The sequence below is a fragment of the Pararge aegeria genome, chromosome 8, assembly GCF_905163445.1.
Source record: "Pararge aegeria chromosome 8, ilParAegt1.1, whole genome shotgun sequence".
Taxonomy (NCBI): Eukaryota; Metazoa; Arthropoda; class Insecta; order Lepidoptera; family Nymphalidae; genus Pararge; species Pararge aegeria.
The window spans coordinates 4,804,498-4,824,999 of NC_053187.1; the positions used below are offsets into that span (position 1 = coordinate 4,804,498).

Below are 20,502 nucleotides of genomic sequence, written 5' to 3' on the forward strand. Positions count from 1 at the left end.
TAAAGCTGTGGGAGAAGTTAAATTTTTATTCTTTCCCCGGGAAGATAATTGTCTCTTGCCCATGCTAGCCGTGCTGGGCATGCAAGGAACACGTCCTAATGTCCATCAACCTCAGGCGTAGGTGTTACGCCTCAATATACCTATAACCACACCGGCAACCACGCCCTTCAAACCGGAACTTATCTTAACTTTGCTGCTTGACGCCAGAAATAAGCAAATCAGAAAAATTCTAAAGATTGTTGAACTATAAAATGATGTTGGAAAAGAGCAATCTGCTGAGTTTCTTGCCGACTCTTCTCAGTGGAATCTGCCTTCCGTACCGGTGGTAGAGTCGCTACAAACAGACTGACTTGATGTTTCAAAAGTGCTTATAACAAGGCCTACTTGAAATAAAGGAATTTTGAATTTGAATTGCAGTAATTCCCCGGAGGAGCTCTGTAACAAAAATCTATTTTACTACTACTTATGCTCTGGAAAACGTATTTCCAATTTCCATACTGAAAGACACATCCAATAGCGCAACAATTATTGTGTTCCCAGTGTGGGAGTAGGCAGGAAGGTGCGAAATATTTGCCAAATGTTCAGACCGGATTTTATTTCACGCAACATAAACGCACAGGTGTTAGCGCTCACACGGCTTATATCATTTGCATTCTGGACTATGTGAAGCAGGAGTTAAAGTTGAAAATTGTATGTGCTTTCGATACTTTCCTTCATATAAATGAAAACCAAAATGTATTATACTCGTTTATATATATACTGTAAGGTGTATTAGAAGCCTCACGGGTAAAAAATGAACGTTTTTCTTACTATATGTGACTAATATTAATAATATCTACACCGTTAATTTTGACGATTTCCCTAAAGTGGTCGTCTAAGCAAGGGTACTTAGAAGACCACAGCGCTCTCCACTACACCATGAAAATTTATAATTTCTGAATTTTCTTTGGTCCGGTAAGAGGTTTTGGCCCTGGTTAGCTACCGCCCCGCCTGCAAAGACCTACCGAAGACGATTTAGCATTCTGGAACGATGTCTCGTAGAAACCAATTAAGCATGTGGGTTTTTTATAACTACCCGATCTCTAGCAGGTTGGCCCTCTTCTATCTTAGACTGCATCAATTCCTAGTATCTTTCATTTAATCCTTGTCATCTTTCCAAGGAAAATTATCGAAAACTGACGGCCAACTTTCACTAGTTTGGGAGGCACCTAAAGAAGAAGAAGATCTTTCTACTCAGAATGAAGAGCATACAGAACCCTCATTCAGCCATTATTGCATTCATTGCACTGTGTTCAAGAAGAGTAAAAACGCCTCACTTCACACCTGCGGAATATTGTTAGCTCACAAACTTTTCCATTTTCCCTATTTTATGGTAAATTGGCGATTATTATTACACATATATAATTTCTGTCTCCTGCCTTTTTTAGCCCTGCAATGATGCCTGATAAAACATGTACATATATCCATTAACAATAGATATGTACTTGTCCAAAGAATATCTGGATATCATTTCCACCCGTGCGCCCATGATGCTTCCATGGGGATTGGCGGGCAGGTCAGCTTCTAAAGAAATCCTTTTAGGGCCTAATAACATCGGTTATGCACTTCGGGCGCGTTCAATAGGTATGGCGAGCGCACGAACGTTTACCTAGTTCCTCGCCTTATTAATGAATTACCCACTTATGCACGAGACAATATTAATCCTCGTAATATTAAGAAAAAACTGAAGTCCTTCTTTTTAAGTAACTTTTGATAATTTTTATACACAACATGGTAAACTGGCAATAATGTTCTGTAGTTAACGTACCTAGACTTAATTCTCTGTTAGCATATATTACAAACCTGGGTGGTTTTCTGATGCTATAAGTATTTTTTATTTTTTTTGGAAACTTTATGTAATAAATAAATAAATAAATAAAATAAATAAATAACAGTTAAGCAGTGTGGCATACTTCAAGCAATCAAGCGAGCACTCTTCAAATGTCAAAGCGTGACAAAAAACTGAACAGTTATTTTGAGTTATTACCCTTTTGTTTTGGCCTTAACCACTGACCTCTATTTAACTATTGGCTTTGACGGACGATTGGCGCAGTGGGCAGAGATCCTGCTATCTGAGTCCGAGGCCTTGGGTTCGATTCACACAACTGGAAAATGTTTGTCTGATGAACACTAATTTATTTATGAACTTGTTATTTAGTGTCTGGGTGTTTAATATGAATATAAGTATTTATGTATATTATTTATTAAAATATTCATCAGCCAACTTAGTACTCTTAACACAAGCTACGCTTACTTTGGGACTAGATGGCGATGTGTGTCTTGTCGTAACTCGTAGTATAGTATATATAAAAGGAAGTTGGGTTAGTTACACCATTTGTAACTCAAGAACGGTTGGACCAATTTTTATGATATATTATTTTGTTGGATTTCTCGTAGTCTATATATAGGATAGTAGGTATTAAAATATATAATTTATCAAAAAAAAAAAAAAAAAAAAGAGTCGCGGTACAAAGTTCACCGGGACAGCTAGTTTACTATAATAATAAATAAATAATAAATATACTACGACAATACACACATCGCCATCTAGCCCCAAAGTAAGTGTAGCTTGTGTTATGGGTACTGAGATAGCTGATGAATATTTTGTTATGAATATAATACACATAAATACTTATAATATACAGATAAACACCCAGACACTGAAAAACATTCATGTTCATCACACTAACATTTTCCAGTTGTGGGAATCGAACCCACGACCTTGGACTCAGAAAGCAGGGTCGCTGCCCACTGCGCCACTCGGCTAGGTCAGTGGCCCAAACAGTTTTAATTCAAAGCGAGTGCAACTGCAGTTTTTCCGCACAGTTTTGACGCCTATCAATTCACGTGACTTTTATACATTTGCATACGCACTGCGGAAAAATAAAAACGAAAGTTGGGATTTAACTTGATTTCCTCGTATAGTTTTCGTATAGCAGCAAAGTAAATGAATAAACTAATTGCGAATCGTGTTTCGGCATTCGTATCGTAGTCTAATGGATTTCGACTGCTGGACATAGATAGGTCCTTTGTAGCTGTTCCTGGCGAAGTGGTGAGCGATGTGGTTTTAAGTTGGAGGTTCGGGGTTCGACTCTCGGCAGGGGCAATTTGGGAAGTCTAATTTATTAATTTTGTCTGTTCTGGTCTGGTGAGAGGCTTTGCCCATGGCTAGTTGCCCTATTTGCCCTAGCGACAATGATGTGCCGTTTACAGCGTTAGCGTTCCGGTACGATGTCGCGTAGAAACCGTTTAGGGATATGGGTTTAATATAACTGCCATACCAGCAAGTGAGATTTCAGTCAAGGGCTAACTTATAGTGAAATTTTAAATTAGAAATAAGCAAATATTTCCTTTTTACATCATCAGTACCTAAACAACACCCATCTTACAATGTACAATCGCAACAAAATTACTTTGATGCGCGGGCGTCAGAAAACGGTCTGATTATTTGATCTAGTTAACCACTCGCCTGTACGTACAGTCGCCACCATAACGTTTAAAGATACAAATTTATTACAACCATTTTTTTTTTTATAGGAATAATTCACGGACCAAGCAAATAGCCCACCTGGAATGTGGTAATGGTAGCTGGAAAATGGAAAACCGTCGCCTATAAACAGAGAAAATTCGCAGGGCATGCAAGTAACACGTCCTACAAAATGCCGCCCGGGTCGTTACCCTGAGACTAAGATGTGAAACCTCATTTGCATATAAGTACACCGGCGACCACGTTCCTTCAGACTGGAACACTCTGACTCGGACCTACCTACTAAGAACATCATGACGACATTCTCTTGAGATGATGATGATGATGATGATGATGATGATGATGATGATGAAATATTTAGATATTAATAATTACAAGTAGTAACAAAAATGTGCATAACAGTACTAAATATTCTCAGATATTCATACCTACTAAACGTTTAAGGGGCTGTGGCTTTCTTTTCTCCATTCATACAAAGATTTGCCCGGTAATGACCACGCTGGGCAGGCGGGTTGGTCATCGCAGGGCTAGACTGATCGCACCGGCGTCGCTGCTGCCCGACACCGGTCTGTGCCATTTATTCAGTCTAGCCAATTTGAAGTAGTTATACCGCCACTTGTCGGTCGCCAGAGCCTCGTCGGTTAGACGGCAGGGTGCACCACGTGCAGGTGAGGTTGGCATTTTGGGAGGCTGACTGGTACTAGCCTCCCCCTTACACCCCAAAGGCTCAGAGTCACTCAGCGGGCGATGGAGAGAGCTATGTTAGGAGTATCTCTACGTGATCAAATCAGAAATGAGGAGATCCGTAGAAGAACTAGAGTTACCGACATAGCTCAGCTAGTTGCGAAGCTGAAGTGGCAATGGGCGGGGCACATAGCTCGGAGAACCGATGGACGTTGGGGTCTTAAGGTGCTGGAATGGCGACCCCGCACCGGTAAACGCAGCGTGGGTCGGCCCCAAACGAGGTGGACAGATGACATCAGGCGAGTAGCTGGGAGCCGTTGGAGGCAAGCGGCCCAGGACCGTGCATTGTGGAACTCCCTACAAAAGACCTATGTCCAGCAGTGGACGTCAATTGGTTGAGATGATGATGATGATGATGAAACGTTTAAAAAGATAAGCGCTATTTAAAACATAAGAAATTGGAGGCTGGTGTTATATGTATTTACATAAATAAATGTAGAAGCAACCACAAACCGACTTCTGAAGTCACAACTACGTGTAAAAATGCATTCAATTCTTTAATCGGTTTTGACCAGAATTAATGAATTAATGAATGAATACAATTTTATTGTACACCAAAGAAAAAAGCAGTTACAGAGATATACACATAGAGCAAGAGAGTACAATTTGGTCGCTACATAGCGATTTTTTCCAGGCAACCAAAGGCATAAAAGGAAAAAACATAGAAAAGAAGTAGGTGGTGCAACAAATGAGATATAAACAAAACTATAATAAGATATAAAAATGCATTAAATAACATTACCTTAGTTAATATTATATACCTATAATTTACAAAAAAATAAAGAATATTATTTTTTGATATTTCTATTGAACTTTAACATCTGTTACTATGAACCATATAGCGATATTTTTATAAATGTAGCATTATGATTAACCTTACCTACTTATAACCAAAATTATGTAAGTAGATATTTGTTATTGAATTATAAACTATAGCTCTGAAAGAACTCATTTTGCTGACTTCGGATATAAAATAAATAAAAAATTAAAATTCTTTATTGACAAAAAGGTAACAGCCTTGTTATGCTTTACCGTTTCTCTATTTTAGGTAGTAGGTGGTCGATGGTTGTCTCAGAACACAATATCCGAAAAGACTGGGCGGTAATTAAATATGTATAAAGTCTGTTAACTCCGAGCCGACTTTTCTTAAGACAGCAAAGAGGTTGACAAATAAGTAGTTATTAAAAGTTGTAACGTTTCCGCCCGTGACTTGTACCATACGTATTCGGTATGCTGCGCAGGCGCAGACGTGCAAGCCTTTGTAATTGCCCCGTCACTTTCCTAATTATCGCCATGCCGACGTTTCTCCAGCACGGCCGATCCATCACACCTATCAATTGTTACGATATGCAACCGCATTAATTGCACCTTTTTATTGATGTTAATTTTTTTGTATACCATCATTATCAACCCATTATTTCGTTCAAAGAATGACTTGTCTAGAGTTTAGAGCATCGACAGATGCTAGCAATCTACAATCTAGACTCTAGTAACGAGGGCCTGGGTACGTTACCAAAGTCAGGCAAAAATTATTAGAGGCATTAATCAGAGGCATTGGCGTTGCAAGTAAAAGCATTTTTCTATGGCCGATGGATTATAGAGGCATTTCCACGAAGAAATTCTCAATACCTTTTTCGGTTCGGAAATTGTTTTAATTTACCCCTTTGCCTTCGAGGGCAAGTAAAGCCTCTCTCGTTATTATGTCTAATATGTTCTAATAATAGTGACGCTGCTGAGATGAGGGATTATTATAGATTCTATAATCATAAGAGAAGCAGGACACATAACTCAAAGAAGTTATGGACGCTGAAGTACCACTTTCATGGAATTCCACCTGAAAACACAGTGTTGGTAGACCCTCCACCCATGGTTAATAGAAACCCCTCCAAAACACCTTAAGCATATGGTTAAGCAGTGTCCACCAGTTGACATTGTGAACACGATGGTTATAAGGGATGAGACCTCTGCCCAGTGGTACATTAATACATATAAATCCTAACCGTATTCGGCCTCAGCTGTTCCGGATTCCGGTTGAGAGCGTCGACGCTGGTGTGCTCTCAGATGGCTCGCATAACCTGCTTTAGTGCTAAACGTGCGGTCACATTCACTACACATAAGCAAACCTGCAACAAAATTACTAGACATCCTTGTGTTCACTGAACGCCCCCAACGCGACCGACTCTTCCAAGTCTTACTTTCATCCTTTCAGAACAGTGTATATTTTTTTCATTTATACGCCTTGAGCTTATTTTTATACAGAAGCTGATCTGCCATCAAATTCTTGATTTTAATGTATATGTATATCATAATAAATGGTGGAAAACGGAAGCCGGAAGGGCATTCCAGATACCTCAGTGCGTATCAGGAACAAGACAGTAAAGCGATTCATAGCTATGCATAGGTGATTAACTATGTAAGAGTGCAGATCCTTATATACTAGCGGCTCGATGGTACGAAGGTCAGGCGAGATAAGATCAAATAATTCTTGTGCAAGCTCTGCGAAACATATCTTGTTGGTCATCAGATTATTCATCAATCTATGTCTGTACGAAAATTGTTCCAACCTCCATCAGCGAAGCCACAAAACATACATGTTGTGTAAGAATTTAGCCCTGTGTGGAGAAATGAGGTGGGACATTAGCAGATGCGAGATCGACGTAGTGAAACAATCGAACATGCAAGGCGCGGCATCGTGGGAAGCTTCGTAGTGGAAACAAATCAATCAAATAAGTTATCTTAGCTTAAATAATGACTTCATAATGGTAATAATTACCCAATTGTCAGGAACGTGTAAAAGATAAACATGAATAGGAAGCCACCCGATAATCTTTTATAAGGAGCCGGCGACCGCTGGGATACAATAATTGAGCAGGCAAAAGCCCCTGAGATAGCAAGTGATCCTTGAACAACGTCTGGATGGCTCTTAAAGTGAAGAGGTCTACTGGGACTATCTATCTGCCCGCTTGTACTTTGAGTGATGTTAGAAGCTTTAACCGCAACAATAACGGGTGATATAAGTTTTACCGCTTTGTTGGTCTGACTGTGTGTTGGCTTATGTTATCGCAGCGATTTAACTTCTTCGTTAATTATTCTTATTATTATTCCTCGGTAAATATGTTTGGAGCAGATGTTAGTCGCCTCGAAGGTGCTTTTCTTGCTGGCATATAGCCTACTCGCTACTGATCAGCACATAGCATTGATAATTCGGTAAGGGTACTGAGTATTCTGAGTATATAATTTAACCACAGCGTAAAAAATTGATGTTATTTTTGAACTTAGTTTTCCATAACGCTGTACACAACGTTCCATAACGTTGCGTAAACTTATTTCGACGAAAAAAAAAAATGGCATAGTTAACGTTTAGGTTTAATGTAGCTAATTGTTAAAAAAAATTGGATAAAAATATACTTCTACACATTGTTTTGGTATCTTGAAATTTTATCTAGACAGTTTAAAGACCGGATGTGCCATTTATACAAAATAATCTTTCACTCACAAATAGATAACTCCTTGGAAGACGCTTAAAAAAGGTTTTTTCATTGGTTGTATCATTTATATCTTGAACAAAATCTAAAATTATGTGCTGTGTATGTCTACGATCGCCGCAAAACATACTAAATAATCATTTAAAGAAAAGAAACAAAACCAAGTCGTGAACCTCTTTTTCCCCTATTCGATTTAAAATATTATAAACGTAAGACCTTGCGCGTGTTTATTGAACCCACCAATAAAGTTCGCGTTTAAACGACAATGCTTCCCTAAGGGTGTAATATGGTTAGTTAGCAATAACAATAAAACAGTGCCTTCAGTATGAAATTTGGACGCTTACAATCGTAGTCTCTTTCGAGTAGAAAAAAACTGTTGCGCCAGAGTTACATATATCTTATTAACTTTGTTTTAAAGGTCGGATTCGTCTGCAGTTCTAAAGTCAGCGCTCCTAGTGTATTGTTTGTAATTTAAATCCGTTTTACAGAATGTTCGACATTCAATAAATGCAGGCGATACTTTGGGGAAAACCAGGTTGTACAAATTTTAATTTGCTATAATCCGCGGCATCAAGACCTACCTTAAACATAGATAACAAACAAACACATTTTCGCATTTATAATATTAGTATAAACAGTGGGTTCACTCGGATCTTACAAAACACGGAATGACGATCTCACCGGAATGAGCTCGCAGACTTTGACAATTGAAAGTGTACACTGTCGAACTTTATAACTAACTTCATGGTGTCGGTTTTAGTGACGGCGAATCGTAAAAATTTACTCTCATAATTTTTCCATAACACGCCAAAAGAAGTATAACTTCAAAAATACATCTAACTCACATAGCCCCGAAAAGGATACGCCGAACTTGATCCCCCCAAGGAGAATGTGAAGACTTACCAACTAGGTTACAGTCGCTGTCAGTTAAACTTTTACGTAATAAGTAGTAAGTATTTAGATTTTCGATAACTACTTGATGTCGTACTAACCTATATTTTATACCTATCAGCGTGGCAATAACCATCGATCTTGACTCGTCGGAGTAGGACGATCCAACTCCACAATGGGCTCGAGCATCAATCAATTTGACTAGCATTGTATTCACGAAATACAGGCTACATTAACAGCTGAAACTTGTAGGTAATACAGTGTCTTGATATAGTTACGAACAAGTAGTTTGGAATAGTTTATTTTTCTAGACTAATGGATAAAAATATATAAAAATGACAACTTTTTGGCATAAAAACACGTACATAAGATGTACCTTTCAAAATCCACCCATTATGAAAATCAATCCAAAAGAATATATAATTACAAAGGAAAGAAAACATACTCGTATCTATTAATAAATTAAACAACACATTACAACGCTTTAGCACTAGGTACTATGCTTTCACTCCTTAGTAACTTAACTCAAATGCTTAAATAACAGAACGATACCGTTTGACACGTGTTACTAAATTTAGTGGAATTAAGGGTCAGCAAACATTTTCAGCTGGAACCCCAATGGTGACGCCACGGAAATAAGTATTCTAGAGCTGCCTTATACGAAATAAATATTTTCAGTTGCCTAATCTTAGTAAAACCACAGAAATAAGTGGTTTAGCCTAATCTTGGTAAAAACATTTTCAGCATAGACTCCAATAGTGACGCCACTAAAATAAAGATTCTACAGCTTATCGTAATGAAAGCAAAAATTAAATTAACCTTTTATCAAAGAAGAATTAAAATTAATTCTTCTTTAATAAGAGTATTCTGTGCATAAAAGTGACACAACCCAATGATAGTAGATAGGAGACCTAAGCAATTTATTTTCGCTTAGCCCGATTATCTCGGATTCTTTTTAAATTATCCCGTCACGACCACAGAACATTTTAGCGGAAGTTGGAGCAGATCCAACATGAATCGGATTAATGGCGTCATATTTTAAAATTAAGCAACTGCCTTATGCTTCAAAGATAAGCTCTAAATGCAATGTTATATTGCATTATGAATTTCTTACATGTTACTATAAGAAGATATTACATGTTTCTGAAGGGTAAACACCAGAACTCGCAGAAACAAAGTATTCATTATAAACCAACGTAATAAAATTGTATATCCATTATTTACATACACAGTATATCCAGAATTACAAAATATTTACACATGATAATCTATTAGGGCTTCCAAGCGAATACAAAAAAAAATATAGATATCTGTATGTATCCACGCATTTCTACGAAACAAATAATCGTATTTGTCCTTTGTCGATGTACAGGAGAAGATATCCTTTTTGTGTCAAACTTATTAAGAGAGGTCAAACAAACAGTCTTCAAATATTAGTGGATTGCAAACATTGCCACAAAAGGCCACCACCCACTGCTATTATTTTTTCAGTCTACGTCTAGGTCAACCTTTATCGTGATTATTCCGGCAGTGAAAAAGTAGCCATAGCTTCTAAAAGTTTGAGTTTTTAGAAAATACTGAAACCTGTGCCGACCATATTTCATATACCTTTCTTTCAGGCTGAATTAATTTTGAAAAAATATTTTTTATAGGAAAAATTGACGGACCACTTAGATGGCCTTCCTAATTGTGAGTGGAAAAATCGCCAAAAAATAAATCAAGACTTCGCAGGACAACCAACAACAAACTTTTTTCTCTTTATGCTATTGCATAAGTACAGATAATATTTGAACAAATATGTATGGATGATTATACCTCAAAACTTCGACAAAAACCCTTTATTGGCTAAATGGGAATTCCTAACCACTAATGACCGTTACACACTTTCTGTTTCTAATCGTGATAGTTACATCTTGTAAAACGTTAAATTATAATGGGCGGACAACTTACTAACTATCTATTTATGCAGAGTGCTAAGAAAGCGTATATATGTAGGTATATAAAGCCTGCTCATCCACTGAGAGATATTTAAAAGCAAAAGATATGTGTGCTTTATGTAAAGTTTAGGAAATCCGTACTATCCATACTAATAATATAAATGGGAAATTGAGTCTTTTCGTTTCTTTATAAATTAGGCAATGTTCGACTTAATTTCTAAACCATTCTTAACGAACTTTAGCACTAATATTTGCTTGCTTAATTTAGCTTGCTTTACATCAAAGCTACACCACATATGTTAATAAGGTGGTGCAAGTAATTGGTGAAGGGGTAGAAAAATATAGCTAACGCCAATTTATCTTCATATTGACAGGCATCTGTTTCACCTAAAACACTACTCTCGCTCATATCATGACAAATTCCTACAATTCGTCCAGAACAAGTTATGTTGCTCGATTAAAATTTATAAATAACCGACTGCACTAAATGTTTCACACACTATTAAAGGTTACAACATTAAGTGAGAAAAGTCCAGTGACTATTAGTGTTGTGTTGATCAGTGCAGTGAATAAAAGTAGTGTTGCAAAGTAATAAGCTCACGTGATCAAAGTAAACGTTAAATCATAGTAAGAAAAATTGAGAATGAGTTAAATCATTGGACTATATTTTAGTTGTAACTATTTAGTATTTATAAGTACCAGTTTAAGTTAATAATAAGTTACATATTAGTCAAGTAAATAGCAAGGCTATAAAGCTGATGTCTCACGGTAGAGAAAAAAACCGATTGCACCAGTTACAGGTGGCTGTCCCGAAGCACAGTGTTAAACATCTCCCTGATGTTTATTGTAGAGAAAAAATAACCGATTGCACCAGTTACATGTGGCTGTCCCGAAGCACAGTGTTAAATAAAAAGGTCCTGTAGGGCGACTTATCATATAGGTATATCTTTAATATTGATTGACAATTGTTGCAGAAACTAGAAATTTTTTAGGGATGTTCGTTCTCATATTATATATTGAGAACCCTTCTTTATATCGGTTGAAATGTTGAGCCAACTCTTAAAATAGGTTAAATTTTATTAGTAAAGAGCAGTTGCCTGCGACTTAGCAGTGTTTATCTTGCCTAAAAATACCGTTGATTTTGTAATTAAAATCCACCAAAACACATTGGAGTTTAATCGCTGTATAGAGTTAATAGCTAAGCTCGCATGAGTGCACAAGGATAACCTAGAGGCTAAAATACAATTTATCTTCATCTCTACACGCATCTGTTGCACCTCGAACACGACTCTCGCTCATATCAATGACAAATTACTACAGATCGTACAGAGCACGCTACATTGCTCGATTTGCATAAGTTATAACATTCGAGTTCAATGTTCAGGTATCGCATGTTTAAGTGATATATTATTTATAATGATGTGTTTTACATACGTTTTGTTTCAAGCCAAACATCGTGGCGCACAAGTTACTTAAGATCGCGGATGTCTAGCCTAACGTCCGTTTTCTACATTCAATCTATCTGTAATCTGTTGATTTATTGCTTGGAGAAGTTTTTATTTCTTTAAAACTGTACGAGAATTTTTTGACAATAACAACGTATATAATAGATTACGGATAGATTGAATATAGAAAATGGACATAAGTCTATACTTACTCATAAGACCTAATGTTAAGGACCTCTGACATTTGAAAGTTTCCTTTAACAAAGGGATTTAGAGCTGGGACCACATACGCTGCTCCAAGTTTTATAATGTTGCATTCTTTAAAAACTCACAATGATATTAAACTTCCCCAGCATTCAGATATTATGATATGTAAAACAAGCTGCGCCCCGCCGTGTAACCTGCGGTTACTAAGTCTTTTGGTTGCCTTGTTAGCACGATATTTCGTGTAAAAATACAAATGTAAATAAACCACCCTCAGGAATTAGATGTTTTCGCCGGATTAAAAGCAGCCATGTTACTTTTCATACTTTTAACTAACTCAATTCCAAAACTCAAGTTTATTCGTAGCTAGGGCGTCCAGGGAGGACAAAAAAAATAACTTTGGCATTTATAATATTAGTATGGATATGTTTGTTGTGGGCTTCTTCTTAGACTTTAAACGCGCCCTGGCATTTAAAATAGTTTTATTTTTAATTTTACGAATGTAGTTATCACCTTTTATAATGTACTACCATGTAAGAACCTACACATTTTTTTGTAAGTTAGAACGCATCAAAAGTGTCATCCATTTTTGAATAAAGAAATTATTTAACTTTGAGTTTGACTTTGATAACGTGTTCTAATAAATCAATCCGTTTGAGTGTTCCAATAACTAAAAATTATAAAAATAAAAATATTTTTACGGTGATCAATAAGGGGTGATCATAACTTAAAATACGTTCTAACTCTTTTTTAGCATTCAGCGCATGATAAAGGAAAAACCAATTTACTGCTTGAAAAATCGACACTATTTGTTGTTAAATATGAGTAAAAGTCTAAGTTATAAATAGAGAATATCTATGTAGAATATAAAGGAAACATTTCATAACAAGAGTCTTTTAAAATTAAGCAAGTATATAAGTAACAAAGAAAACAAAAATAATAAAAAAAAAAAATTTCATAATACAATTTCGTATTTCCTTTTATAATTGCTAATTGGGCAGCGGTTGATAAACAATCTCCCCGAATTTTTTGGCAATCTCCCCGGTTTCAAGTTTAAAGTCCTGGTTTCGAATTCAGGCAGGGGTAATTTGAGTATTTAAGATTTCAGATTTTTTTCTGGTCTGGTATGGTGGGAGGCATGTCGTTAATCGATTTGTAGTTCAGTAAGATATCACGAAAAACTAAATTAGGGATATAGGCTTGATAACCCTGCCATACCCCTAATAGGTTAGCCCTATACCATCTTAGACTGCATCATCACTTACCAACTGAGATTGCAGTCAAGGGCTAACTTGTAGGGATAAGCAAACAGACCCAATGGTTGCTAACCTCTGATATGAGATATCGCTCAGAGAAGCAGAGGTTTAAAAACTAGCTTAATTCAGTTTCTTTGCATTCTACCCACGTACATAATAAAGCAAGGTTTGCAATTCAAAATTCCTTGGCCAGAAAGCTACCGAGTTGAAAACTAATTTCGTTACTTTTCGCATTCCTCTTTTATGTTATATGAGAATCCTAGAGCTGATTATTATGATATACTGTGCAGTTTTAAAAATCTAGTTCACGTTTTGAGATTTTAAAACTTAATGCTAAGGAGTAAAGCGGAATTTACAATAAACATATTTTATTACGAATGCAGTGTGAATGCAGAAAAATTAGGATTTTTATTGTGGTAGGATGAATTTAAAACAATACTAGGTTATGCTAGAAACATTTTAACATTTAATCTCTTCGTAATCAAAGTAGTTGTATCTTCATGGGAGGTCGCAGGAGGCCCAGTAAACACATGCACTGATTAACACCATATACATAAATGTATTATCTAAGATCAACACAAAGTAAAAGTATTTTTGTTTATCCATCTCTACATGTGCTCGTTACGAAGTTAATTTTACGATGTTGTGCTGTAGACGAACAATAAAGCGCAAAGGCTTGCAAAAAATAATTTTACGGCTAAAGTAATTAATTTTTGCAATAACATCAAAATTATGAGGCGAAAGATAAGACCCATATTATGAAAATTAAGCTTACTTTGCTATACTCCGCGTAAAGCAGGAGAATCTGTATGGTGTCATTTATAATTTCTTCAATCCACACCACACAGATATTAGCAAAGTGTACCCTCTAGCGTAAGTTTCGCCCCGAAACCGGAGTATTCTCAGGAAAAGTTGACTTTATAATGAATAAGTGTTAAGATATAACAATAAAGTACAATAGTATTGTATACAATACGACATTATTGTATTCCTAACAATTACTAATTGTAATTGTAAAGGGTACATTGCTTATTTGGTATATATTTAAGTATAAGGATTAAAGAAATTATAAATTACACCAAACAGATTCTCCTGCTTTTCGCGGAGTAGGTATAGCATTTTAAGCTTAATTTTCATAATACATCATGGAATTCCGCAAAGTAACGCCTGCTTCTATCCAATTTTTCTTATTACCCTAATTTTTCTTAATACCCTATATGTAAGTAGCCCTTAATGGAGGATAATTATTATATCCTTTTTATTCCATTACAAGTTAGCCCTTGACTGCAATCTTACCTGATAATAAGTGAAGATACAGACTATGATGGTGGCGGGCTCGCCATACTCCTCCAGAGGTTTCGTCTACGTTGCATCGTAGTGGAACGCTTAATCACTTGGCGCGAAGTCTTTGACAAGACCGGACAGGATTCAGAAGTTATAAACTGCCGGGGATCAAACCTGGGACGTCCCACTTATAAGTCCACACAGTGGCGTGCATAGAGGGTATGCACAGGGTATGTGGATGATATAAAATGAAGAAAATCTCCAGCACGAGTTATAAAAAACCTAAGGATAGGCATTGTAAAAGTAATAAAAAACCTACCCTTAAGTATTTATAACTCGTAATGGAGATTTTCTTCATTTTATATCATCTGCATACCCTGTGCGTACCCTCTATGCAGGCCACTGAGTCCACAGCACTCTCCTCTGCGCCAGGGAATTCGAAAAAAAAAGGTATAACGATAAAAATGTAGCTAGTAGAGTTTCAACATAAAAATGCCATTAGTCCCTATGGATCGGGAACTTCTGAGAGAGCTCCACATAATAGGTTTCGCGATAGGTATGATCGTAAAACAATGATTTCGGGATATGGAACACAAACGTAAGTGAAATTGCTATGAAAACACCTGAAAAAGTTATAATTGCTTCCGGTAGCTACAAAGCAGCTTTTCCAAAATTTATCCGCATGGCAAGCGGGCAAACAACAACTTTTGTGAACGCAACAATCTCACGTTCCACATCAATTTTAATTATTTTAATTATCAAAGAAAAACTTCGTTTACTCGTAAGTTTTACCATTTTAGTTAGTGCCGGATTAAGACTATTTAAAGACCTAAGCAATCCACCCCTATAATGGACTCCCCTATACACTACAGGACTTTCCAACCTGGGCGCCGTAGGAAGTACTTCAAATTTATATGTGTTAGAATTACAAACGTTGTCCAGTGTCATTACATTAATCAATTATAGGATACAAATAAATTAAGAATAATATTTTTTAGCAGCCGTATCACTTGGCTTGCCCCGCACTTTGAAAAATGGTGTGGAGATCACCAAGAGCAGCCATCCCATTGTTGGGATAGTGTTATTTTTCTTAATTCTATGTTAAAATTTAATCTTTATTGTGGTCCCATTAGTTTCATAATGAGGATGTTTGTTTTTGGGTCCATCTGCTCATTTAACAAGTACCTATCTAGTTAGATTACCTATCTAGTAACTTTAGGTTTAGGTTAGGGCGCCGGCGTCGTAAAAAATTTCTTAACATGTAAAAGAATATTCATATACATATTCAAATCTTACAACGTCTAATCGTTTAAGCATCTAATTACAACATGGCACATAATAAACTGAAACATTAATCTCTCTGAACTTATATCCAACTGTTAATTAACTACAAAGAGATAACTTCTTGAATCTTCCCTTGACACTTCTGTCTCTACCCCTCCGTACCCTTCCCTTTTTGATCTTGGTTCCTGTCATTTTGAACTTCTACTTCAACTTATACCGACCACAGATTATGCATAATTTTGACCAGTCTGAACGAAGATAAGTTTTTATTTTTAACCAAATAAAAAAAAATAGGCAGATTTGCTAACACGTGTAAGCAACACCTTTAATATGGGGTTAATCAAGATTTATGTGAACTTATTTAGATCCCAAACACATTCCCCGACTCCACAAGTAAGTAATAAAATGTATTCTCTGCAATTTTCTTTCTTGGCATGTTCCAGTACGGATCACGAGTACCTAGTCATTAATGGTTTAAGTAATGTGCGGTATTATTTAGCGGAAGGTCAAACCGCGTCAAACCTGCGTATGACTCTAACGTTGAAGATGGCGTGCAGTTACCAATCACAAAAGGCGCATATTAGGCATGCTCTTCTGATTGGCCGCTCGCAGGACGCCAACTTGTACGGCGCTCTTTCACTAACGCTATAGGGATATATAACTTTAAACATCCGGGTCCTACCCGCATTATCTTTTAATGCTCTAAATTTTAACTGAGAACTTCTCGCTGAAAAGTTGGTTAGTTTAGTAGCACTTTAAACCATGTTATGTGATATTTGATATGCATTCATACAGTTGTTTATAGTTATACAGATTTATTAATAAACTAGCATACTCGGCCACGCGTTACTGTGGTTTTCTTAGTGTCACTAAACAAATAATTCGCAATAAATTAATATTCCATTTATAAATTGAGATATAAACTGTCCTACGAGTATCTCTTAAGTAGGAACAAACCAACAAAAAGTAAAAAGAAAAATTAAAATCGGTTCTGTTGTTGCGGAGTTAATCCCGGAAAAACATCGTGCCACTGAAATTATATATAATAGTTGTATCTTAGTTCAACCGATCATCATCATCATCATCACATCGACCCATTACCGGCCTACTACATTGCACTGGTCTCCTCCCACATTATGTAGAGCTCTCAGGTATGCAGGTATTCTCGCAATGTTTACCTTCACCGTTGAAGGAAGTGATATTTTAATTACTTAAAACGCACACAACTTAGGAAAGTTAGAGGTGCGTGCTGGGATTCGAATCCGCCCCCCGTAAGTGAAGTCGTGCTCGTACCCAATGCGCAACCACCGCTTCCAACCGTTCCACCGATAGATACAGAAAAATCCGATGTACAGATAACGTATCGCTATAGTCATGACTACTTTGTCTCTACAAATCCTTTCGATATATTGAATTTAAAAAAAAATCTCACTTATCCGCATTTAAGTGACTTGGTGAGTCCAAGCTCTCTCCTTGAGAGATATACAGGAGGAGGCCTGTACGGTGGTACACTGGTGAGTGAAAATGGCGGCAATAGTGACAATGTACACAAATAATAAAGCATGCATTTTTGAAACTGAATTGGCAACATCGATGTTCATTATCGCTAGAACAGAAATAAGGAACATGTGAGAAAATCCATTGAGTCCTGCTCGGCGTTAACTAAGTTAACTCATCGCACGGAGAAAACCACTTAAGCCGAGTAAAAATGCAATGTATTGTGCAAAATGTACGAGTGAAATGATTGGATTTCGGGAGCGTGAATTCCAGACCTTTATTGAACTAGCGCGGGCGTTCTATATGAAAAATATAAAAAATTAACAAGTGGAAAAGGTATTTGTATGAAACAGATTTTTAAAAAAGAATATTAGTTTGGGTTTAATAAGAATGTTTTAACTTATGGTAGCCGAAATTTTTTTATTTCTCTTCATTATGAAATGTCACCTAAATTAAGAAACTACTCCTGCGAGTCATGACAATGTTAAAAAAAAATAGAAATCAAATAAAATCCAGAACGACTTCCACAATTATTACGGTGAAGTAGTAAACTTTCATTCATGTTCTGCGAAAGTCTCTATCAGATTCTCATACAATTGAAATGCTGATGTCCTATTAGACGGTGAGCACCTTCAAATATCATCGTCCGTTCAGAGTTAAACAAATGTTCCATATAAAATCCTTGCCTGAGTAGGTAAATTCAATGTAAGCTGAAAATACTTTCTAGATATATTGAGCAGAAAATGCCGTCTGGGTACTTACTTGGTAACATTTTCTGAATAGGATACATGTAGAAACGGCGAGTTTATTGTAAGCCGAAGTTTCTATGCGCGGAATCTTTTGATATCGAAGTTTCGTCAGATCCAGACTTCAGAGCAAAGGACGTCGATTCCTTTCAACGAGGTGCTGAAATTTTATGTTACAATCTATGTTTGATTCAGGGTGATTTACCGAAATTGCATTACTTTTTTTTCCTTTATATTTGGAATAATAAATTGCGTAATAATGAAAATAATTCGTTTGTTTAAAAATCCAGACTAATATTATAAAAGCGCAAGTATGTGTCTTTGTTTGTCCTACTTTAACGCCCTAACTAAGCAAACAATCAACTTGATTTTCGGCTTAAGTCAGATGAAAGAACCGAGAGTTGAATAGGCTACTTTATTTCTCGAGAAAACAAACGATTTCCACGGGATTTGTAAAAAGTGGAAATCCATTTACAGCTGTTTTACCGTTAAAAACGTCTAACTAGTCTGGACTAGCTGAAGAGACAATTAGCGTAAAGCTAAAAAAGCAAAAGATATAAAAGATTTCCTTTGACTGCGACCTGTCAAAGATAATATTTAAATTCATGAAAGCTAATTAGCTTTGAATTTAAATCCCTGAACATCTCGAAGAGAGGCATTCGAATTCATTTTTTAACCAACCAACTTAAAATGCAGTAGGTTTTTAATTATTGCCAAGAGTTTGAAGTTGTTTCATCAAGTTTCATGCTTAGCTTTATATTGATTTAAAACAAGAGAAGTTATTTGATCTTATCTGTATTCTTAGTATTTTTTTTAAATGTTTTTTTAAGATTTGTCAGTTTAGAATATGTAATAACATACTAGCGGTAATACGCTAGAAGTTAGGACATCGCTTTCGGGGAGACTGAGTTAGAACCCTGGCACGTACCTGCACGGCTAGCATGGGTAGGAGAAAATCATCACCCCGGGGAAAGGATAAAAATGTATCATCTCTAATATCTTTATCAACTTTAAATTGAATTTAATCCCTACTAATATTTTAAATGTCAATGTAAGTTTGTTTGTTACGCTTTCACGCAAAAACTACTAAATGGATCCTCATGAAACCTTGTACAAATATTCTTGGAAGTGTTAAAAATAATATAGGATACTTTTTATCCCGAAATTAACCTCGGTTCCTTTGTTGAAAGTGTTTGACGATTTTACACCATAGCTCCGACAAATTATAACCGATTTAAATAATTATTTTTGTACTATAGAGGTTATAATGTGTTTAATTTTGCCCAAACTGTGTAGATCTGATGAATGTGGTTGGAGATAGAGCACAGAACTCCTCAGCGGATATATAGCAGCAAACCCCTCATTTAAGGCTTAGCGATACTGAATACTTTAAAGTTTTTTAGAACTACAACTAAATTGAATGCCACATCAAAAAACAAAATCAAACGCAAACTTAGTCGCGGGCAACAGCTAGTTAATAATATGTGTGTAATAATAAATGGGGGTTTAATCCTCCTAATCCATGTTCCCGTGCTTTAGCAGGTGGACACGTTAATTATAACCCCCGTCAGAGTATATAATTTTTATCTCCTGCCTGAGCCCTAGCCATAGCCCTGCTGTAACTTTTCATCCATTAAGCCTCCATAATAATCTCAAAGGCGGGTGAAGTCCATCAATCCGCACATTGCCAGCATGGTGGACTACGAGCTACGCCTTTCTCATTCTGAGAGGAGTCCCGTGGCCTGTAATGGAATAATAATGATGAATGATATCTGTATTATGTATACACAACAGCATATCGAGCTTCTAAAAGAGGCAATGGTTTATTAAAAAGTAAACTTTCAAATTCAGTTTGGTCTTCTTGAAAATTTTATTATGCAAATATCAGTGTAGCTGGTCTTTGATGCAGTTTCCTCATTAAATATAAGTGGGTACTGAATTGCGTCCGCAGTTTGAATAAATGGAAATAAAGAATTCATACTTTTTAAAGGCCATCAAATAAATCGTAGTCGAAAGACGGCATTACCTGTACACAAATCAAAGTATCTTTATTCGATAGTAGTAGTAGATAGTATCTTGTCAAGTCTTGTCAAGTTTTTGTCAAGTATTTACAATACTTGACAAAAACAAGGTAAATATTCAACAGTTTTTATGTTCAGTATAAAATAAACAAAGTGGAATGTGTTTGGAGGGAGGTTTCGCC

General features: G+C 36.3%; 1 protein-coding gene across 2 annotated transcripts in view; it reads right to left on the reverse strand.

Annotated features, from left to right (window-relative positions):
- LOC120625581 (calcium uniporter protein, mitochondrial) overlaps window positions 1-20,502 on the reverse strand; it is a 220,290-nt gene that overhangs the window by 24,184 nt on the left and 175,604 nt on the right. The window contains exon 3 of one of the 2 annotated variants that reach the window (XM_039892640.1): window positions 6,271-6,393. The exons of the other annotated variant lie outside the window; for it this stretch is intronic. Coding sequence (XP_039748574.1) covers window positions 6,271-6,393 — 123 coding nt within the window. The remainder of the gene's footprint in view (window positions 1-6,270; window positions 6,394-20,502) is intronic. 2 annotated transcript variants of the gene reach the window in all.